Source organism: Colias eurytheme, chromosome 2 (assembly GCF_061535395.1).
Source record: "Colias eurytheme isolate Ceu_HAF_F1 chromosome 2, ilColEury1 Martin Lab GWU primary, whole genome shotgun sequence".
NCBI classification, from domain to species: domain Eukaryota; kingdom Metazoa; phylum Arthropoda; class Insecta; order Lepidoptera; family Pieridae; genus Colias; species Colias eurytheme.
In genome coordinates, this window is record NC_142981.1 from 1,640,055 (window position 1) to 1,665,280 (window position 25,226).

General features: G+C 34.2%; 1 protein-coding gene across 3 annotated transcripts in view; it reads left to right on the forward strand.

The window, feature by feature from the left end:
* Acsl (Acyl-CoA synthetase long-chain) overlaps nucleotides 1-25,226 on the forward strand; it is a 57,195-nt gene that overhangs the window by 10,760 nt on the left and 21,209 nt on the right. Inside the window, exons 1-2 of one of the 3 annotated variants that reach the window (XM_090110353.1) lie at nucleotides 3,523-3,650; nucleotides 16,940-16,978. In XM_090110353.1, the coding sequence (XP_089966479.1) occupies nucleotides 16,956-16,978 (23 nt within the window). In that variant the 5' untranslated portion in view covers nucleotides 3,523-3,650; nucleotides 16,940-16,955. Of the gene's footprint in view, nucleotides 1-3,522; nucleotides 3,651-16,939; nucleotides 16,979-18,718; nucleotides 18,778-25,226 lie in introns of those variants that run through there. The other 2 variants (XM_090110347.1, XM_090110360.1) reach the window with 2 other exon arrangements.

Here is a 25,226-nt window from a genome sequence, read left to right on the forward strand (position 1 = left end):
ATGTTAGTTAGGAGGTATTGATACTTCATCGTCGATATGTATCTCTATCACGATAAAAAACAACAATTGTTACAATCGGCCAGTTACATGCTTACATACAAGGCGAAAGACGCAGGTCCCGCATCGTGGTCAAATTATTCTATTCTTTAAAAATTTCCATCGTTTTTTCTTGCTATTCTACTAATTTATATCAAAGATTTTTTTTAAATATAAATAGTAAACTAATCTACATCTTAAAGATACACAAAAAAATCGGCAATACCCGAACAGCGGAAGGCGCACAAAGGTCGCGTGGTTACTGGTTGCGTCAAAGCGTAGCAGACGGTACGTGGGGTTCTATTCTCGGTCGGACTTCGCCCCCGTGCACATTAGCCGGTCGGTGCGCGCGCGCCGCCTTCCGTCCGCCTGCGGATAGATTCGGGTGACTAGCTTGTGGAAATCTTCAAAAAAATAAAAAATATATATCGTCATGTGTTCTTTTTTGTGTTGAAGATGCTGAAATGAGTAAAATTGGCAATTTTATTCAATAATTTTCGATGGAGACTTTTTCTTTCAGAGGAATTTTATAGAAGACATGAACATTGAGAAATAATAAAATTTCGAGTTCAAACGTAATACCGAATAATTAGAATCTGTGTACACTAATAAAAAAAATCTGTTATTTGTTTCTTTATATTCCTTAAAATCCATGAACTCAAAACTATGAATTCAATTTGGTTTAACCGCGATGATTTCAATTGAACTTTATTATTCGTCAGTAACATTAGTAATTGATTTTGCTTTTTAGTAGGTAGGTATATCGTTATTTGCCATATTTTACAAGTGCAGTAGCAACATTTATCTGTACAAGCAAAAACTTATCAGTGTTTACATTCGGCAGTTTTACGTGAAATTATCATCGCTATGACCTTTCATTGTAGCTTTCTAGAAATAGTGTTATCATTCAATTATTACACACAATTGTTTTGTAAGAATATTTATAAAACAATTTTTTTTTTTCAAGTTTCATCGAAAAATATTTTTTTTTGAGTTATTAACTTTCAAATGGAAATTAAATTTCATTTGAATAGCCAAGTATGACTAAGTGGGGCAAAATCACTAACCTAATTTAGTTTTCAAGTTGAAGTTCTTATCCATTTACAATTACTACAAATTATAAGAATAGAAGCATCAAGCTAAACTTACATTGTTTCTGTATAAATCTTCTTATATATAAAAATGAATCGCAAAATGTGTTGGTAAGCGCATAACTCGAGAACGGCTGAACCGATTTCGATAATTCTTTTTTTATTATATTCCTTGAAGTACGAGGATGGTTTTTATGTAGAGAAAACGTAAACATGTACCACGGGCGAAGCCGGGGCGGACCGCTAGTTATATATAAACTATACAGAAATTAAACACAATAACATTTAAATTACATCGAGAACTTATATTATTCCAAACCAATAGAAAGTTCGACGTATAATATGAAACTGAACTATAATATTACCGTATATGTGGTCGCCCTACTCCATTCCACACTTAGGTCACACGACGCTCCATTGTTTCTCGTGTAGGAGTCCCTGAGGACGAAACTGGGATGAATTAGGTAGAGATATCGTTTACTTTGTCGCGTGTAGAGTTCAATTTGTACTTTGTGGTATGGTTTGGGACTTATATATTTTCTAATAGATATTATTTTAAATTATTTATGATTTTCTTAATTGATAACTATTTATAAAATTCTAGGTTAGATTATGATTATCGTCATGCTGTTTATTAGTTTATGTTATATGAGATTTTTTGGAAAATATTTTTTTTTGTGTGAGTGAAAATTGACAATTCTGTCCAGGCGACGCGTAGGTAAACAAACAGAAAAACGGAGGAAAGTTAATAAATGCTCTTTGTTAGATAAGATATTACTTTACATTCCCTGCAGTTATCATATAAAATAAGTCTTGTCGCGGATTTATTCTATTTATTTTGAGCACCTTTAACGATATGATAGGACATAATATGTACATAATATAGTTAAATGATCATTGTTGTTTACGTGTTATTTGCCACTCTTACATTTCTGACATTGAATTGATAAGGTTGTTGACCTTGCTAAAAATATCGCTAATTGAGATTATGTCATTGCTATGTTGATATTTGGTGGTGCGCCAGAAGTTAATTAAGATATTATCTATACATCTATACAAATATTATAAAGAGGAAAGGTTTGATTTTTTGTTTGTTTGTTTGTTTGTATGAATTGAATAGGCTCCGAAACTACTTGGCAGATTTGAAAAATTCTTTCACTGTTGGAAAGCTACATCATTTCTGAGTGACATAGGCTAGGTTTTATCCCGGAAATCCCACGGGAACGGGAACTATGCGGGTTTTTTTTTGAAAACGCGGGCGAAGCCGCAGGCGGAATGCTAGTATGTACCTATACAACATGTAAATAAAATTGAAGTGTTCGGATAACTATGTTTCTCAAGTGCTTATGGGTAAATACGCTTTTTATCTCAATCTTTCTCAAAACGTGTAAGTAGTCCAGTGGTTATCTGATTAATATAAATAGGTTTGTACAGGAGAAAGATTTTATCTTATTTTGTCTTCAATCTGTACTGAAATATACTTTATACCCGAGACATTCGATTGAGGTTAACAATCTCAATCCTTTCTTTTTTCGTTCAAGATCACAAGAACCTATCAACCTAGTGAGAGCCATAGGTTGATAGGTTCTTGTGTTCTTTATAATAAAAATACTCGAAGATTAGTCATACGGGTATAATATGTTTTCATAGCGTTCAGTTCATTATTTCACGTATAAAATTTAATAAAGATATCTAGGCGATACAATTTTGGTAGTCGTTGAAGCATAATTCATCTGTCGATGAGCCATACTTCATACATCTGATTCCTTCAATGGATTTTATTCCTTATTGGTTTATTTTAAAACAAAACATGTGTAAAACAAACAACACCTTCTGACTAAACGTTATGTGATAGCAGCCTTTGTTGGAGCGTTACTAACATCCTTTATTCAGCGTTTTCTTTGTTTCCATTTTCCACTGTTATCAGTAAGTTTAGCATGACCCTCGAAGGCTAATGGTGGTACGGAAATAATAAAGTTATCGTCTATGTATTAATGTGAATCACTCCTTGCTGATCGTGTAAAACAGATTTAGACAAATATCTCACTAGGAGGTGATCTTTAACCATAGGTCCTTAAGAAGTAATTTAAACATATGCATATTATGTATGCATGTATGACAGATCACAGAAGAGAGGTAGTATGAAGGACTGTATGACCATTCTATAGAGAGTGATCCAACGGCGCATAAAGACAACGTACTGCACTGCAAACTGCTGATTACAACACTGGTTTTCAGTATTTATGTCATTGTTTAAAGTCCACGTAAGATTTCATTTTAGTGACGCGTCAGACTTTCCTGATCACGGTCACGCTAAGGTTGAGAATGGCGCGTTCGGCACCGTTTGCGTGCTCTGGCTCTGCCGGCTCGCGGGATTTGAAATTTTAATTCCAACTCAGTATCCGAACGGCGGTTGTGACAGATGCACGACTGACGTTCCAATTTTTTTTTAAATCTAAGTTTGTCGAGTGGCTGTGATAATTTTTTAAGTGACGTTTGTGGTTTTTTTTTACATAAACTAAGGTATGTTTTTTTTGCCATGTCATATTATATTTGCGTTCTGTTACCTCGTGTGGCCACGTGAGGTACAAAGTTTAACCAGATAGTTTTGTTCTTCCGCTAAGTATTAGTTATATTGATGTTTATTTTTTATTTGCGATAATATATTTTTAATGGTTTGCTGTTGAATTTAAATTTGAGCGAATTTTATTCGCATGGGTTGATAAAATAATTTTCGTAAAATTTACTATTTTGCTTTCATTTTTTTGGCAAATTTAATGCTTAAGTGCAAAAGCATTTAAAGCCGCAGGTATACCGTAAAGAGTGGCAAAACAAATATGTTCATCCCGTTATGGGATACTACGCGATTCGCATATGCTATGAGATCAACCGCTTACGTCAGAGGTCAACACCTCCTATTGTTATTTTGGCATAACCATGTGCTTCTGATAAATATTGTGAAATTCATTAGTCAACAAAAACATGTTTGAGATTAGTTCTATAATTTGGCTTTATTTATTTGACCAAATTAATTTTTTTTTGCCCATGCGTTAACTTTCATAAAATGTTCATGATATTGCCAAGGGAAATAAAAATTAAAAATACATTTAAGAAAAGGTGTGAATTATTAACTTGACCTCAGGGTATTTTTAGTAAGTTAAAGACCTTTACTCAAAAATATCTTGACTTTATATTGTGAGTTGGCTTCGATCACTAATTAAGTGTTTCATTAAAAATTAAAATACAATTTCACTTTCTCATACCTATTTATGAAGGCTTAATTCGTAAAGTTGAATGTAGAAGGTGAATTTTTAAAATTATTATATTTTTATAAAAATGCCTTGCGTACCGACTCTAATTTATAATACACACTTTATTTTTTGTTTTTAATTTTTAATAATAGAATAAATCGTGTCTTTGTAACGTCCTTTATGAATAAGTTCATTGTACATATTGTTATAGCTGGTTTTAGTTGATTAATTTTAGGAATACCTGAAATTCTACGAAAATAAAGAATAGATTTATTGAATTTCGACACTGAAAATATACGGTTACAAACATTGCGATAGTAAATACCTAGTAGATACTAAAAAAAATATTCATTATCATACCATACAGCTTAGGTCTTTACCTCCACATTGAACTTCTGTTCCTATTGAAAATAATAAAATACAAAAAGCTCCATTTCCCACAATGAAAATATTATGCGATTCTATTTCTAATATGAATTCGAAGGGTTCTTATTTACTCAATTTGTTAGCACAACCCTTGAATGTTTTTCCAAATGTATCGGTTTCTTTAACTTTGGGCATTACAAGGCAAATATCTTCCAATAATGTGAAAAGGTTTTGATAGTATTTTTCCCGTGTAATAAAATGACGTCAAGAATTTTCCGCGTCTCCTGATTTCCTCCTAGACCTAATGCCCTTCTCCCATTACGATACGCACAGGCGATTTAAGTAGGTATCCTGCAAGTCTCGGAGACTAGTCGCCGCGGAGTATCTCACATACATTTGTATATATTGTAGGCTTGCACACTACGCTACCGGTATCCTACACGTCCGCGACTAGTATTTCACGACTCACCGTGTTGGTCGCTTTTGTATCTCTTCGGTAGAAAGATAAAAATTTCTTATCATCATGTTGTAGTTCTCGTGCGGCTATAAAAGGTCTACAATTTATGTTTCTTTCACTATATGGATGAATCCAGTACTTGACCGCCTCCTTGGTACAGTGGTTGACGCGTGAGCGTAGAACCGAGGTGTCCTGGGTTTGCTTCCCAGTGGAGACGAAGAAAAAAAATGTCTCGGTCTGACAGGACACAGAAGGCTGATCACCTACTTGTCCCTAAAGAAAATGGATCAGTGGAACAGATGTATGCATAATGCATCTGCCCCTTACCCCACTTGGGGACATGGGACTTCACTTTACACTTTTACAGTACTTCCTACTCTTACGTCGTCACTGGAATCGCTCGACATAGCGTCCGTTCACAAAAACGAGGCACAATAATGATGAATTTAGTCATTATTCAGTCGCATAATATGCGAGCATCGGGTAGCGAGCAAATATCTAACTAGTATTCTACTCGAATATCGTATTCTAGAAGTATCGTAATGGGAGAAGGGCCTAAGTCTAGATACGTAAGTAGGTATATTATGTGTTTGTACGTGTGCACGGTTGCATGTCTCGAGTGTCGTAAATAGGCTCACTTAATTAAATCTACGTTAGTTTTGCAACGAACAGTAACGTAAAATTATTTTTTGCAGGAATATTTTAATATCCTCCCATAGATCGAATTTGATTCTGGTTTCATTTTATAGGACTAGAATAATGTTTTTAAGTATAATTAATTAAGTAAGTAAGGTAAAACAACAGGATCTATTTGTCTGTTTGTCCCTTTATCCTTCAGCCAGGGTTTGAATACAATATCTTTTACTTTGAACGCTCACGCGCTATTTATTGAACACATTAACTAAGAACTCGAATATTAATTATAATTATTCGCTGATTATTATTTATTCTTCTTCTTCTTAAAGTGCCTTCTCCTTTGGGAGGTTGGCGATCATTAGGGCTATTTCAATTTTGGAAACCGCTGTTCTGAACAATGATTTAGTGCTCTTCCCAATCTATTGACGAAGATTTCTGAGCCATGATATCCGTCTGCAACCAGGTCTCCTTCTACCTGCCACTTAGCCCTGCATGATTAGTTGAAGGAGTTCATACTTCTTGCTGTTACGCATCACAAGACCAAAATATTCAAGTTTTCTCTTCTTGATTGTTGTCAGTACCTCTGTTGTCTTTTGCATTCTAGCTAGCACGGTGGTATTTCGTACACGTTCTGTCCAAGATATTTTAAGCATCCTTCTATACACCCACATCTCAAACGCTTCCAGTTTTTTGGACATAGTCTCTATCAGCGTCCAAGCTTCTATACCGTACTGTATTCTTTATTATTGAAACCTAATTTGATACATACTGCGTTTTCGCTTGCGTGACCTACATTCACGTGTTCGAGTTTAATAATAAAAGTGTTTATCATTATCTATCTGTCGATGTCATTTTTCTACGCAAGGTGTAATTCTATTTTTATCATCGACTTCTGTTCTTTGTTCAGGTTATTGCATACAATTATCTTGTCTTCATTTGTCCATATTGGGATAGAATGCTTCTTCAGGCATTCACCTATTATGTTCGTTTTTAATTCTATAATTTTCATACTATCCTGTTTGTGCAGACCTTTATATTTATTTAGAATATCTATATACATATATAAAACTCAAAGGTGACTGATATAGTGATCTATCAACGCACAGCCCAAACCACTGGACGTATCGGGCTGAAATTAGGCATGCAGGTAGATGTCATAACGTAGGCGTCCCCTAAGAAAGGATTTTTAAAAATTTATCCCCTAAAGGTGTAAAATAGGCAATAGAAATTTGTAGGAAACTTTTTATTCCTTTGATGTATTTGCATGAAATTGGGCATGTAGATAGATCTTATGACGTAGGCGTCCGGTAAGAAAAGATTTTCGAAAATTCATACCTTTTATCTTCTTAATCTATAATATAAAAATGAATCCTAAAATGTGTTGGTAAGCGCATAACTCGAGAACGGCTGAACCGATTTCGATAATTCTTTTTTTATTATATTCCTTGAAGTACGAGGATGGTTCTTATGTAGAGAAAACGTAAATATTATGTACCACGGGCGAAGCCGGGGCGGACCGCTAGTAATATATAAAACTCAAAGATGACTGATATAGTGATCTATCAACGCACAGCCCAAACCACTGGACGGATCGGGCTGAAATTTGGCATGCAGGTAGGTATCCCCTAAGAAAGGATTTGGATCAATTCTACCCCCAAGGGGATTAAATAAGGGATGAAAGTTTGTATGAAACTATGTCAATTTTATACCGATTGGGCTTAGACTTTGTTAAGTTTTTACATACGCTAAACAAAAGTACCAAAGCCGCAAAAATATACCTAATTAATATTAATACTTCTTAACGCGAGCGAAGCCGCGGGTAAAAGCTAGTACTTTATATTATTTCGTCTTTGCTTTAGTTGAACTTGTATCAGATTTATTTTTGTTAATTACTACATATTTTCAAACAAAGTCGCTGTCGCTCTTTGTCCGTCCCTATGTATGCTTAAATATTTAAAACTACGCAAAAAAATTTGATAAGGTTTTTTTTTTAATAGATTCGAGTGGTTCTTTAAGAGAGTTTTAGTTTATAATTTGTTAAGTTTTCTACAAAGCGGGCGAAACCGTGCGCAAATAGCTAGAAAGGCGTAGTAATCCCATATCAATCTCATTTTTATTGAGTGCCCTTTTACACCCAATTATTCACGCATATTTTAAAATTTCCTACTGATAATAATGCGGTATTCGGTATTACACAAACAGATACGGCAATTTATTTACATCGAAATTCAGATTGTAAAAGCGAAATATTTCCACTCTCACCATTCGGTTTCCAAGTGATAGATAACGTATCAGCAAAGTCTAGGTATGAACGATTAATTATATTTCTCAATAATTACACTTATCGGTTTGTTTTTAATCTTAGATCCGTGTATAAATCTGATCGGTGTTTGTGTAACTATTTTCATGTGTTTTGATCGTGTGAAAATGCCCATGTGCTTTGATCGTGTATAATATGCCGTATTATCGTATAGTTAAAAGTTTAAAACGTTGTGGTGAAAATGTTAATTGAAACTAGTAGATATATTATTAAAAATGTTGGGTAATATTTTTTAGCTTATTTGAAGAAAAAAAGGGCCTCGAACATATAGAACATACAAATAGGTATTTAGATGTGTTAGCAGGCAATGACTTAAAGAAAAAATAACGAAAAAAAAAATTGTTTAGTTCAATTATTGAACCATATAGGTAAGTACATATTATGTTTGTTGATGTTGACTACATTGTAGTTAATAGTTACATTGCTGACATTGCTTTCGATGCAATGAAAGTAAAGTATGGCCAAAGTATACATTTAAAAAAGTATAGGTGTATTTTACGATCATCAATACTTAAATATTCACCCGAGATTTTGTCGCAAAATAATCTAATGACGTATTATGGATATTGGACAGTTGATAGTTATTCCCCTCTCCCACACACTAGAACATTGTAAAGATAAGCGAACAATGCGCCTGATCTTATTTTAATAAAAAAAAAAAACAATAAACGCTACATCTCTTACAAACTGCGGAAACTATCACACCCAATTAACATAACACATTATCAATATACATAGATCTATTTATAACTAGCGGTCCGCCCCGGCTTCGCCCGTGGTACATATTTACGTTTTCTCTACATAAAAACCATCCTCGTACTTCAAGGAATATAATAAAAAAAGAATTATCGAAATCGGTTCAGCCGTTCTCGAGTTATGCGCTTACCAACACATTTTGCGATTCATTTTTATATATAAGATTAATTAACAGCTAGAAATGAATGGATAGTGTTAGAGCTAAACTGTAGATAGCTGTGACATACAGACGCCCTATACCGAGGTTATCAAATGCTCTTAGATCCGACCCTATAATACTTGTTTGTCTAATAGACTTGAGTAATTATACACGTGACTTATGTATCGCTTCCTATAAATATTTACGTAACCAAATATTTACTTTATTACCTAACAATATATAAAATAAGTCGGGTTTTCCTTCCTGACGCTATATATAACTCCAGAACGCACCAACCGATTTCCACGGTTTTGCATTCGTTGGAAAGGTCTCGGGCTCCGTGAGGTTTATAGCAAAGAAAAGGTGTCTCTGGTGGCGAAACGGAGTTCGCCCGGTTTGCTAGTATTAGTATAGATGCGCAGACATACTCTATACGCAGTTTCATTTTGTTACAGCCAACGCTAAAGCAATATGAAAATAATTTAATCCCAGTTATACAGTGTGAAGCACTCTTTATAACCGTTCTTTTTAATTCGAAATCGCGAGTCGAGGCCGTCAATCGTTTCCATAACACCGATTTCAATATTTTATATTCTGAATAAAATCATTGAAAGTGTCTATTTAAGGCTTCGTTAATGGCGCGATCTTTTTATAAAACATCCTCACTTATCGACAGTAACGATAGCAATAATAAATTAAAATAACTCATTCGCGTGTAACCCACTTAATGAAGTGCTCGGAGTTGTTATTTCGCGCAATTTACGGACATCAAGATATATAATGATGTTTTAATGCAGTATTAATTCCAGTGTGGAAGAATGACAGAGCTATATAGGTCGTCTACTCGTCTAGCGCCATCCCTTTTCTACACTGGTATTAATATTGCTTTATGACGTCATGGTAACTGAACCTATGAACCATCGAGACCGGTGGTAAATGGTTAATCTATACAAATATTATAAAGCTGAAGATTTTGCGATAATCTCAAGAACCACGGGTCCGATTTGTATATGATGTCACTGTTAGACAGTCCATTTATCGGCATTAGGATGTATATCATCACGCTCGCGCTAAGACAAATAGGAGCGAGCAATGCGAGTAAAACCGCGGGGCACAGCTAGTCTGTGTTCGTAGATTAAAAGTGTTTGTAAAAGAAGTATAAGTGAATAAATAAATGCTTGAGTCTGTAGCGTTCGGCAATTGAACGCGTAAATTATCTTCGGTTCACATGTGAACACTGATGACTGAACATGTCTCTGGAGTTGTGCCAATTGTGCGTTGGATATTCGTTAGTATAATGAGGGTCGTATGTGAAAAAATCGTTGAATTTCGTCACGTAAATATTTTTGGTATCTATATGACACAAGCATGGCATATTTGCGTATTATGTGAGCGTTGTTATTTTGTATTCAATTAACAATTCTCTGTAGTCCCTCGAGCAGTTTTACACCTCCCGTCGTATGTTAGAGAGGATTAGAACAATACTATCCAGTATATATAATAACTATGTCTGAAACTATTCATAAATATGTATTATATCTATCCTTTTTTATACGTATTAAAAATTAATTATACCAAATCACGAGACTTTGCATCATAAGAACTAGAAAACAATCATATAATAGGTACTTAATTTTTTATGTTTACATAATAAAATTATGAATATTTATTAAGTATTTAACCTTACCTTAATAGCCATTAATAATTATGAAACCTTTGGTTTCAACTATAAGAAACGACTTATGTATTTTACTTACCCAGGTAGGTAGTTAAAGTCAAACGAGTTCATGTCACAAAAGCATTGTTTATGAACAATTATTTTTATTGTAATCAAATTGTAATCGATAAATAGATGAAATTGAGTTGAAAATAAAAACTACTAAAGCAGAATATTCACTGTTCCAATTTGAAAATCTCAATCAGCAATAACAATACAGATCTATGTAAAGAGTATAAACTTTTAACTGAAAAAATCGCGATAATATACCCTCCATATTGCTCTCACCTCAAAGCAATCATTTGCAACCTTGTCCAAAGTGCATGTTCCAGTAACTGTTGGACAAAGAATTCGCAACAACATCTGTAACAAAGGAAATCAAACAAATTGCTGGTTCAAAGTCCGTGTTTTCATTGCGATTGTGATGTATCGTATCGTGAGTAGGCTAGCAATGGTTTAGTGAGAATTTGGATATCGTTATATATTTTTTTAAACCTTTTTTACACAGCAAGTCGAGGGAACTGACTCCGAGAGGGTTGAATCGGGATGAATAGTGAAAGCAATGTCACATGTAGCTGGGAATAATGCATTTTTCCACAAGTGTAGTGTAAAGTAGTTTTTGAATGAATGAATAGACATGACTAACAAAAAATCAAATTTTCCCTGTTTATAATCTTTGTACATATATAGATTGGGTGTCTGGATCAATCGTACTTGACGTTGGGCCTTGCTTATCTCAGTGGCAACGTTATGTTTGTAGTGTGTTTATCCAGTGCTCCAAGAGATTCACAATATTTTTGGTGAACACAGAAATTTTACTCTCGTTTAATTTTTAAGGTCTTTTTTGAGAGAACTAAAACGATAATAACCGCACAGATAAGGTTGGTTGTTATTAAATGAATGTATAATTCCCAACAAAATTACTCATTTTGCAAAATAAATAGATTATTGCCATAACGCAGCTTAATTACCGAGTGTCAAAAAGCTGCGTGATACACACGCTACAATAATCTATCACGTGAACTCCAGTAGCCATTCCTCATAATAGTTATTAGTTTCTTATAAATTAAGCACCTAACATAAAAATGAATTAAAATACTCATTCCCAGATCCACGTAATGTTTAGCCACCCTAGTTGCTACGAGTCACCCGTGCCTGCGCCCGCGCAGCGGCAATTGTCTTCTTGGACTTTGCACAGCATTGTGCCGCATCGTATTCGTAAACTGCTCAATGGAATTTATTATTCCGTTAATTGATAAACGAGATGCTGCTAATTATAATTAATGGTACATTCGTCCGGGATGGTTGAGGAATTAACGACGTTGTTTAAGTTGTTTCGTATTGGTGTGTTATGTTTATTGTTTTTATGATATTTTTTTATATACATTTCCATATAATTTGATGAATTAGGATCGTAAAAGTAATTACGAAAAATTAATTATGATTCGTAATTATAAAAAGCGATGATTTGATGATGATTTTTCTTTGAAATAAATACTAAAATAAATTTATTAATTTTATAATACCTATAGCGAGAATTAAGAACAACGTTTGAAGGTAAGTGTAAATATTTACAGTTAATTCATATGTAGAAACCAGATAATTAAGTTAAACTTAAGTGTAACAGCTTAGTACAAAAACATACGAATTACAAATTGCAGTGAGTTATTATTTCAAAAGTTAAAGAAAACCGGAATGAACAAACATTACTTGTATTTAACTCGAATTTACGAAGCGTACGACATGAAAATACTTTTTACGAACCTTGACCTATATTTGACTCTATATTTTGTAATAAACGTTGGGGTGCTGAACTCAAAAATTAAATAGTATTTGAACATATAAATTTAAAAACTTGAGCATATTATACATATAATAATGTTAGCAAGTTTGTTGCTGATTTAAGTTTGTGTTGATGAAAGTTTACTTGCTCTTGAAACTTTTTTTTTAATCTTTGTTTATTTTGGGATTTTTGTTGACAATTTTTTTTATGTGTTGCGATTTATATTTTTTATAATCTTATATATAAAATTCTCGTGTCACAATGTTAGTCTGCATACTCCTCCGAAACGGGTGGACCGATTCTCATGAAATTTTCTGTGCATATCGGGTAAGTCTGAGAATCGGCCAACATCTATTTTTCATATGTACCACGGGCGAAGCCGGGGCGGACCGCTAGTTATAGTTATATCTTTATATAGATATGGTTTCCACTGGAAATACAAACCTATTTTTTTATTGAACATATTAGTTCTATTTATTTAGATATTTTTTTAAGGAGATAAGTAGTAGATACCCAATGCAGTACTTTGGTCAACATAAAATATATAAGTAAGTTATTGTCTTATTATTGTCTTATTTATTTTCATACTAGTGGTCCGCCCCGGCTTCGCCCATGGTACATATATCGCAATAAAAGGTAGCCCATGTCCTTTCTCGGGTATCAAAATATCTCCTTACTAAATTTCATGCAAATTGGTTCAGTAGTTTAGGCGTGATTGAGTAACAGACAGACAGACAGAGTTACTTCCGCATTTATAATATTATAGTATTGATTTACGATTGCATTGTTTGGCTTTCATAATAATATTCACGAGTTAAATGCTACAGCTTCCAACGTTCAAAGAGTAAATGAAATTTTTGTGATGTTGGCCGCGCGGTTTTTCTATTTTCTTGCTATTGTTAACTTTTGTGTTGGCTTCGCTCCAGTCGTGTTTATAAACTGTTTGTCGTACTGTTGAATAATAAATAACTGTGGAAAAATGCATTTGTAGTATTGATATGGGGCCAAGGTTAAGTGTGTTATGGATAAGTAGATTTATCATATTGAGATGTTCGGTTTCGGAAGTGTCTGAACACATGAAAATAGGTGGCGTAGGTATGAGTATTACTCACAGATATTTACATAGTTAATCAACTATGTTTAAATTAAACGAAGCGACGGAAATAAAAATAAAAAACAATATAAATACTGATTAAAAACATTCACACATATTATTATGAAAATGATTCAAGCATCGGTATTTTTTCTGAGAAATCCAAATCAGTGATTCGTCGTGCTAAACGGTGTAATTTGTAAGTCGCAACTTTTTGCAGAATCGAAAGAATTAGTAACTAACTAATACAATTTAATACTAAGAATAATTCGTTGATTATTTCTTTTTAACGTTAATTATGACGATTTCATTGAATTTAGATATAAATTCTGTAAGATGAATTGGGATTTGATACCAGTATTGGATGACATTGAAACGTAACTAATTTATAGTGTCTCCTAAGGTCACGGTTTTTGCTTGCAAATAAGAATTACGAGTTATTAAATAAATGACTGTTGTAAATATTATTTCCTCATTAATTTTCCACATGACAAGACAACAGATCATTACTGGTTATGTAATTGTTGTGTGTTATAATTTTCTTGTACGAGATTTTAATAACATTCATATTTATTTTACTACTAGCTTTCCGCCCGCGGCTTCGCCCGCGTTTTCAAAGAAAAACCCGTTCCCGTAGGATTTCCGGGATAAAACCTATCCTATGTCCTTTCTCGGGTATCAAAATATCTCTATACCGAATTTCATGCAAATTGGTTCAGTAGTTAAGGCGTGATTGAGTAACAGACAGACAGACAGAGTTACTTTCGCATTTATAATATTAGTATGGATTTAAATAAATATAAATGTTCCATATTTCTATTTGCATTGTTTTTGCTCATTAGTATTTGGCTACACGATTTCTCGAACATATGCCGTCAATAATATTACTGTAGGATCCTCTACAGTTTTCCGTCATAAAAATAATATATAACGCACATGTTTTATTGCTCGGATCTTGTGGTTTTCCTTAAGCAACTTGATTTTTACGTCATAGTTCATACTAACCTAGTTTTTTTTCTATATATTTCGATTATAGAGGAATCTGTCCTTTGCCGTTTTGGTTGATAATTGTGGAAGGTCAGCGGGCTGTCGAGTGGGAACATGGAATCTCATAACATCTAGGTTACATTGAGAATAGAACGCCTTGACTATACATAGATTATGATTTATATGACGCTACGTTCGACTCCAAGAGCTAGCGCGCACGAGCAACTTTGTCTCCGCAACTATTTTGTCTCTCCCATCAATTTGTATGGGGAGTTGCGTCGCTACGTGCGCGCACTTTCATACTAGCCCATGGGTGGAGAGACAAAATAGTTGCGGAGACAAAGTTGCTCGTGCGCGCACTGTCTAACTTGATTTTATGGTACGACGTGTTATACAATGAGTAGTAAGTAGACACAACGTACAAATACGGTTTAGAAAACAAGTAGGCATATGCACTCGCATTTACTTTGAAGGAAAACTTGTCTATTGAAATAGTCTAAATAGAAAAATAAGAAAGAATATGATACAAAATAAAGTTTGTGTTGAAAACACATCGATCGTAGGTATTTCAAACAAAGAAGTAGGTAGGTTTTTTCAGGATTTACTAAAGTGTATGTAAATTGTAAAGTATTATGTAAGAGATGCTTCCCTGATAGCGAGAGCTCTCAAAAAGGGTCATGAGAAGGTCAGGAAAGCTTTCCTGAAATTTGCACTATACCCAAATACTATGTTGAACCGCTTCCTTGACAAAGTGGTTCACCCTTTGATGTAATACCTAGGTTACCGGTGGAGTCTAATAAATCTCAATCTGACAGGGCATAGGCAGGCTGAACAAATTTCAGACACCTACTCGTCTAAAGGTCAAGGCCTAATAGCTCCATTACTAGTAGATAGTATGTGAGAGAGATATATATTTATAGATATTTCCTATCAAATTTTAACATACAAGTCTCCATAAGTCAGGAGTTCTGTGCTATCCTGACTCAACCGAATACCGACTAGTCCTATACGTGTCTCTAAGGAAATTTATACCACAACTTTACTAACTCGTACGTTTAGTAATCTATGACTCGGATCTATACTTAACCACGATTCTTAAACTCTGTAGAACTATACTAGGTATATAGAACTATATTATGTACTACATACTATCTCACGACTAAGTGAAGCATATTTATAATTAGCCAGTGGGCTCGCCAAGTCAACGACCGTAGGTTCAATCGCGTGTTTAATATTCCGTAGAATTACTTGATGTTCGTGGTTGGTGAGCTAGTAATGGTGTTTTGTTGAGGTTTATTGTCTGGCATTAGTATGGAAGAATCGGAAATTTGCTAGTGTGTGAATATGAAAGATTGTAGCGCAAATATGTTTTTCCAGATGTCATGGTTGTGAACGGGAATTACAGGTGAATTAAGTAGATATTATTTTCATATGATATTTCTCTTTCTTCTTAATATATTATTTACTATTTAGCTTTATTATTCCTCTCTATTTAACTTTGTTTAAACTTGAAAATCTTATGACGATGAACCTGACATTAAATTATGTAAATTATAATTGAAATAATTGACAGCCTTACAGATAAATTGAATTATTTAAATATGAATTAACATTTCATTAATTTCATCAAATTTAAACTATAATTAAACACTTCATTTATATTCTTTTTTACATCGTAAATTTTTGTACACGATATTTAATTTTAAATCTTTATTTTCCTTTTCACGGCATAACTCATGCTACATACGGTAATTGATAACAACATCTCGTTTATCTGAACTTTGCTTGTATCACAGATTACTAAAAATATACATATATGTATTTAGATTTTAGATACTACGTTAGTATTTTCAGCATTGGAGTGCGTTGTCCTCGCAAATAATCGTGCAACCGTACAAAAGATCGGTATCAACGACTGATAACAGTTTGGTTTGTAAATACACGTGATTCATGTGTGTTTATTTATTTTATTGGCTTTTAACTTTACGGTTTAGTGGTTCGATGGTCGGATGATGTGTTCGTGGAATTTGATACAAGTTTTGTATTTTTGTTTTTTTATTGCATCAGTTGAACATGAATTAGTACCGTTGATACGGGAATTTAACGTGACGTGGTCGTTTTAAATATCGCGATGAATATAGGTCTACTTCGACAAATTTGCTACTTACATTAACTCGCCTTAATAACTTGTTTATGTAAAATGATTAAACACTTTTTATACATGTAAATATGTGACACTGCTACCTGTATAATTATGATACATTTTAGAATGACGCTGTATAATAACATATAATTTTCTTGTTTCAGATAAAAGGCAACGGAAATGTTTATAGACGAGAACGAAACGTAAGTAATAATTACCGTTAATAACATTCTATTTTACCGGCTATAGCTTAGAAACATCACTCACTTAGAGAAGATTTAAACTAAACCAAAACAGTAAAAACATAGAATATATACTGTAACGCGACTAAAAAAAGTAAAAACTAAAAGGTAAAACTTCGTACACCTAAGCGATAAGCCACTGGTCACGTTGAATACGAAACTCAAGAAATATCGAATGCTAATAAATAATTTAATTGAGTCATGTCCATGTCCGTCATTAAATCTCTGACCTAGTTATATGTTTGTCATTAAAAGCCGGTCTGATATCCAGCGTTCCCTTATCTATACTAATATTTTAAAGCTGAAGAGTTTGTTTGTTTGAACGCGATAATCTCAGGAACTACTGGTTCGATTTGAAAAATGATTTCGGTGTTAGATAGCCCATTTATAGGAGCGAGGAGCGAGGAAGGCTATAGAAGGCTATATATCATCACGCTAAGACCTACAGGAGCTGATCAATGCGGGTGAAACCGCGCGGCACAGCTAGTTGATTATACAATTCAAAGTTCAAACACATCTTTAAACTTCGTATCTTTTTCCTGCATAAAATGAAACATTTATTACCATCAGCATACTGTCAGTATAGTATGCTACTGATATACTAAGTATTCAAGGGAGTATTGGCAATTATAGCGAAATTTATGAAGCAATGCTTGCTTCCGCCCGCAGAATTGTAGATGTGACCCAGACAAATGGAATTGTAAAATATCTTAGACATTGCTCAAACTAAATACAAAGATTTGTCTCTATAAGATATATGCATATCGTTCATATGCATGAATAATAAAATATTAACTTTTCATCCGCAAAGTTTCGGGATAAAAACTATCCTTTGTCTTTTCTCAGGTTCCAAACTAAATTTATACGAAATTTTATCGAAATTGGTTCAGTGATGAAGGCAGTGACAAACAGACAGACAGAGTTACTGTCTCATTTATAATATTAGTAGGGTTAGCACTCAGAGATTACGTACATATACAACGGTGAAATAATCGCGAATCGCCAGCCTTTTATCTGTAGAAATATGATTGTTTTATAACATATCAATGTTGATAAACATATCAAACGATAAAAATCACGATCAAAGGGCAAAGTTTAAGTAGTTTGTAAATGTCTTAGCGTGATTTGATTACGTGTTAGTATAGTATAAGTAGTGTAAAGTGAATAATCGACAGCGCCAATGAATTGGTATGGTTTTCGAATTATGAATGTGGCGTAAAAGGTAAAATTGATTACTTATATTTGAGAGGTATCGTTGTGATCCTCTGATGGTACACTGAAAAGATACATTTGGCCAAAATAATAACAATATACTAAAAGCTTAAACTTTTGACGTAATTGGTAAATGAAAACCAAATTTCCAAGGTTGTTAGGCCGTCTGACAGTAGCTTGCAAGTCTAATTCCGCGTTTCCACATGCAAGTAGACTTGCAAGTTGCTGTCAGACAGACTGTCGGACATTTATCGGGGAAGTTTTCTTGCAGATGGACAGGCGGCCTTACAATGACAATTTTATAGGTACAAGCTGTGGGTACAAGTTTCTTACGCAACTTTTTTTTTATTATTAATTTGTCGTTAATCTACCATAAAGGGCATACGGTCACGCTTATCTAAGTAGACGATACGCTATCCGATACCTTATCAATGTCTAAGGTATATATTATTAGTGATTAGTTGTATCTGCTATTCGCTGTGTTCCCTTGAGTGTGTGCTTGTGTGTTAGTGCTCGGTATTCGGTATGGGTGTCTATGATATAAAGAAGTAAGTGTTGGATTTTATTTATTTGAATCTAAGGGCGCGTTCCCACTATGTCGTAACGACTAATTTATCGTTCGACGACTGTCGTCTCTACCTATTCCCATTATAACGATTGTTTGTCGTCAAAATTTTTTTTCGTTTAGCGACTGTCGTATCTAGCTGTTCCCATTGGATCGCGACGACATTTTATCGTTTCCTGGCAGTCGCTTTGTCGTTTACACATCATCAGCAAGCTACAAATCTAGTCGCCTCTGCGTTCGCTTGGTGATTACTAGTGCGTTTACTCTCCTGAGTTCAATGGACGTCATAGAGTTGCCGTCCACGATTTTTTATCGTTTTACGACTGTCGTGCTTGCCGTTCCCACTGTCACGACAAAGTGTCGTCACTGCAAAAACTGTCGTAGACGACAGTAAATTGTGTCGTTCTAAATGTGAACACCTCCATTTAAACATATAAGCCACGACACTTAAAACTACACGATTATCTGTCGTCACGACACGGTGGGAACGCGCCCTAAGACTTTTTTGAAGTACTATAGAATCGTCATAGTACACTGAAATTTCATAGAAATGATTTACTGTCCAGAAAGTAGTTTCTACAGAGAAGCCTAGGAATACTAGTAAACAGTGAATCTATAAAACGAAATAAGGTTTGAAGTTTGATTCGTATAGAAAATGGTCCCTTAGTTGTGAAAATTTGACAGATCCCGGATCCAAAATCGTAATAACTTTATTAATCACGATAAAGTTATTGGGCTATTTATAACTTCCCCTAGCTTATATTTGGAATTTCAAACAATGAAATGATGTTAAAATGAAGGTATATTTTCCTTACATTTCACTTTATCCATTTAATTATTTAAACAGATGATTTGTACACTTCACAGCGAGCGAGGTCGCTCACAAATTACGTAAATGTAAGGGTCAATTTTATATTTAATGCACTCCTAAAGAATTTAACCTCTTTATAATATTGTGAACAATATATAAATAGAATAAAATTCCACATCATACGTATTCTTATTTCGAGTAAAACTGATGCACTGGTAACAAAGATTGGAGTTATTTATACCAAGAAAGATACACCGTATTATTTATAACAAGAACTATTTCGAATCGTCATCTTCGCAGTGAAAGTGCAGTATAACAATGTATTGACATTACGCAAAATGTCTAACCAGGTCTAACTATAGTGTGAGTGTATAATAAGTACTCGAAGGAAATAGTGTTTACCGTTAGACTTAAGTGCACTAGATAGATCTATAAATAAAGTTTTTGAATCTATTAATACTAAATAGACATTTACATTGATAAGCAGCACTTGTTTACTCGATAATAGATAATGTAACAAAACTAAATTAATTTTTCTTATGATAACGGATTATGACGGAGATATGACCTATCTACACTTATATAGATCAATTTGAATAGTAAAAGACAAATGGATTCCAGGGAGAAACTGTTGAAATACAAACGGTAATAATGTAGCAGAAAGAAATGGCGTTATTCTTCCATCAAAAATGCGAATAATCTCAGCCGAAGTTATATGGTATTTATGATGCAAAGCGAAAGCATTTCAACAAAATTCAGAGAATCTGTATCCACAGAATCAACTGTTCTCAATGTAGTCAGGAACAGTTAACAGCATTACAAGTGAGTCGCGGCGAAAGTTACTGGCGCAGTACGGTCGCGCTTGACCGCGTGTGCCGCGTGACGCATCATTGCGCGGGCGCACTCGATATAAACAGCGTAACAGTCGTACCTGTTTGACGGGACCTTTATGGCTTATGCAATGTGTGCGTTTATACTTTTTTTTGTAAATGATGAAGTTTACGGTTAAATAGTTATTTTAAACCGTATGTAAGTATCAACAAATAGGTGCACGTTTTTTTAAGATACTGGTACTGGTGGTGGTGGAAAAATGACTATACATATAGGTCGTCCAACACACCACACTGGAAATAATACTGCTATAAGTGGTCATGGTAATGATGAAATCTCCGAGGAAATTGATGAAGTCGTTGTCATTAACATTTCTATGTCAGTTATTATTGGGCATTATACAAATACGGTAAAATACAATCTTGATCTTATATCAATTCCAATACTGGCTTGCAAGTTGCAACTAAATGCTACAAACGAGACCATAAACGGAGCAATCAAACATGACACATAATTATATATAATTATCATTGATACAGTTACTAATCGCTAGTAATCACGAGAAGAGAAAAATCACCTCATATTTCATAATACTGAAGGTATGTAAAATACTCATTGCTCGAAATAGATTTGCCTAATTTTGATCGTACCAAGTGCATCCATAAAACAGAGCAAAAAGGAGGGTGCTTTTATCAACTGGCGCTAGTACAAAAAGAGGAAATAGCACGGCACAAAGAAGCAAATTAATCAATACTTTTTGTATTCTATTTGGGTGTCTCCGTGGATCGATAAACAAAGCCTCTATATGAGCTGGCTTGAGCGCCCATTACATAAACAACAAAAACTGACAGTATCTAGTAGGTAGTCTGGTTTTTGCAGAGTCGATGCGAGATCAAAGTCCGCTCGCAGGTGAGTCCCCCTCAAGGTCCGCAATTAGAGTAATTGTTATTTCACGTGACACTACTATTTCTACTATGAGGGATTGCGAGATATGGGGACATTGGTTCGTGAGAAAGCGCATTGGTCCGTCGAAGAGTATTTTTCAAAATAAGGGAATAGGGAACAACAATGAAGCGGATTGTTAGAAGATTTGATGATCTATATATTTGGAATATACGTCAGTTATTATATCTATGGATATGGAATAAATTGGACTATTTATTTGGGTATAAGATGTATTCAGAACAATGAATATAAATACAATGTTGGGTAAATGCTGATGAATTTTCATTGATCATTTATTATGAATCAAGTCAAGAGTCAACTTCATCAATTTTGAATTGATCAAAGTTTTTAAATACTACAACACGTACGTGTCACAGGTCAAAGGGCCACCCTGAGTTGAAAGAACCAATAGCCTACGTAACTTACTACACACGTAAAATCCCAATGGTTGTGCAACAGTATTGAGAAGCCTCAACTCGCGTACACCGGAAGTTTCAATGAGGCAGCGCTGGATGCACACGGATCGATACCGGAGCGTGCCGTAAATAGGATCGGTAGGTCAGTGTCGGATGCATCTGCTGGCGGCCGTGACCCGCCGTAGGGGGGGGGGGGGGAACAGGGCTGCCAACTTGGAGGCGTTAATGTCTGATAAAGAAGTGCAACACTGAGAAATTTTTAATGAAGTCGAGTGTATAGGGTCGCCGCGTGGTTAACTTTTATCGGAATATAAATGTAGTTGGCACCTCTGATGAAGTAGAAATTGAATTAATTTCTTATGCAGTAATATAGCAAGTAGATAAATTAGAATGTAATTAAAATAAATGGTTATTGACAACCCTATAGTGCGCATGCGTATTGCGTGAGAATCATTCATGAACACCGTCACCTTATTAAGCTTTGGCTGATAACACCTCTTATCAATTGCTGCATTTTAATATGGGATGGATATAGATTAGTTAATGCGTGTATTTTTGCGCATTTTTTGCGGATGTTGTTTATATGCCAATTACATGACAAGATATAAAGACTGAAAGTTGAATTAAACTTACAATTAGTACTCAAACGTATCGAAATACAGAATACCTATTAAATTACTACTTGTTGTTTCATCTCATATTCTTGAAACAATATGTATAGCTATATTGAAATATCTTCATATTTCAGTACATAGCTATACATATTGTAGTATTTTATTCATCAAAAATATTATTGATAGGAATTCAGAAGAGATCATTTTATGACATACATCTGGCTCAACGAACGAAAAAGAAATGGTACAAAATTAATAACAATATACAGTATCAAAAGATATAGAATTTTCTTTATAAAACTTTTCCGTTTCATTACACATTCGACGCCGCAAGAAATTTCTAAATCCACAGCTAATAATATCGTAGCCATATTTACGAGAGGTTTTTCACCTCAGTAAACAGTTCATATTATAAGATTCTCTACATAGAAAGAAAGAATATACAGTTATTTCCACATAAAATGATAAATAGGGCGAAAACTAAAAGAAAAAAAAACTAAATGGCAATAATCCGTAGGTGCGAATTATGATTTATTTGGGCATAACCAAAGTTTAACATATAATGTACCGTTCGTTGAGTGGACTTTAAGTAGGACATAAGTTTAAGTTTGAGTGCCAATTGCGCACTTTAAACATTGTGAATCGTCAAAAATACGGTAAGATTTTATAGCACCGGTTCGTTCATTTTTACTCTGAAGTTTTATATTAAAATTTAACTTTAATATAGAAGGCAGGTTGCATAAGTTTCTTTAAAATATATTAATATTGCATTTTGTATCAAGTATGGATCGATCTACCTTAATCGACGTGGAAGCATGAGACAAATCTACCGAATAACTTAGTAGTTATGTATAGTGCTCTAGTGAGCAAGAGCATTATTTCGTGATCTTTTAGTGTAAACGAAAACTCGTATTCAGTGTTGTTCAGTATAAGAACGTTGCATAGAATCTTTTCGAAGGCACTAAGAACAACGAAAGAATGCTCTACGCTACTAGTACGCTCTGTTTAAACTAAAATAATTTGACATTGTGGTGTTAGAATTCAGAGCATTCGCTCGTTTGATGTAAATGCACTGTTACACGATAGTAACATCAAATCAGAAGATGTAACATATTGCCTTATCCATGATAAAGCAAATAAATAGATTCTGATAAATATCAAAATAAGGTATTTTCCTTAGAGAATTTCCACTCAAGATTTATCGATAATCGATGTTATTGTAATCCTTATTTTAATTACATTATCTTATCAAATGTTTATTTCTAGATCAATATAATTATGACATAATTAATGCGAGTTACGATGACTCAAATATAATTTATTCCCTAGGTATTTGTGGAAATGCTTGATAAGAGAAATAATGGAATTTGCACCCACGATAAAAGAAGACGAATTTTTTATTGAACTTTGGAAGTAATTTAAAATGGTGATATTGTTATTATTTAACCGTGAAGGTAACCTTCAAGTATTTTGTTTTTAAAACTACTCAGTTCACATAGAATATAGATATTGTGAATTTGATGTAAACATATTTATTTGAAACTGAAAAGGACGAGTTAGCTACGTATAAAAATACTAATAAAATACGAAGGGGATGAATTAAAAGAGGTGAGACAAGAACTTTGGGAAATTACAAACATTTAGTCCACGTGACTGTGGCCCCAGCCGGAAAACTAACTTTATAGTGTAACTAGATTTCCGCCCGCGGCTTCGCCCGCGTTTGCAAAGGAAAACCCGCATAGTTCCCGTTCCCGTGAGATTTCCGGGATAAAAACTATCCTATGTGTTAATCCAAGTTACCCTCTATATGTGTGCTAAATTTCATTGTAATCGGTTCAGTAGTTTTTACGTGAAAGAGTAACAAACATCCATACATCCATACATCCATACATCCTTACAAACTTTCGCCTTTATAATATATATTAGATTAGAAATATATTAGAAATATTAGAAATAGAAATATTAGAATATTAGATATTAGATATTAGATTAAGATTTACTATAGTTAGAGACCAGGCGGGCCCGGGCGTGCAGGAAATAAATTGGTTATTCAATTTATCTGCGCACGTTGATAAAATCACCATTGCTCAAACGGTGAAGGAAAACATCGTGAGGAAACCGACATGTCGAAGAATCAAAGGTTCGACGACATGTGACATCCGCCAACCCGCACTTGGCCAACTGCGTGGCCTGTACCCTCATAGGATGCCCGTGCCCCAGCAGTGGGAACGTATATGGGCTGATGATGATGATGATACTAAAAATAATTAATTAAACCTTTATAAAACCAGAATTGGGATCCAAGATGAAATAGTTGTTCACAAAACCTCTAGATTAAACTATAAATAATGGCTTTTATATCTTTGTTAAGAAGAAAAATGCATTTCAACTGAAATTATTCATGCCTCCATTACAACGCAAAATGAAGCAGATGGCGATAAACAAATTTAAACCTTAATGAATGCTAAGTCACGTGTTTAAAATGGAGCACCTACAGCTAGAGCAGTTAAAACAACGTCGCAGGCGATCGCTTGTGAAACCAGGCCAAGTGTGCTATGCTGATAACAGTATCTGTGTATATGCTGATCCTGCGGCGTCACTCGCATGGTACTTGCGTGGAAAACGATGTGCTAATGGAGACCATATACATATATTTGTATAAAAATTTTTAAGGATCCGATCAGCTGATTTTGCGTGACAGAGCAACGAATATACTTCTACCCATTCATAAAAACTTTCGTACTTGTAATATGAGCTGTGCCGCGCGGTTTCATCCACCTTTGTATAGATCATGTATTATTCTGCTTTATAAGCT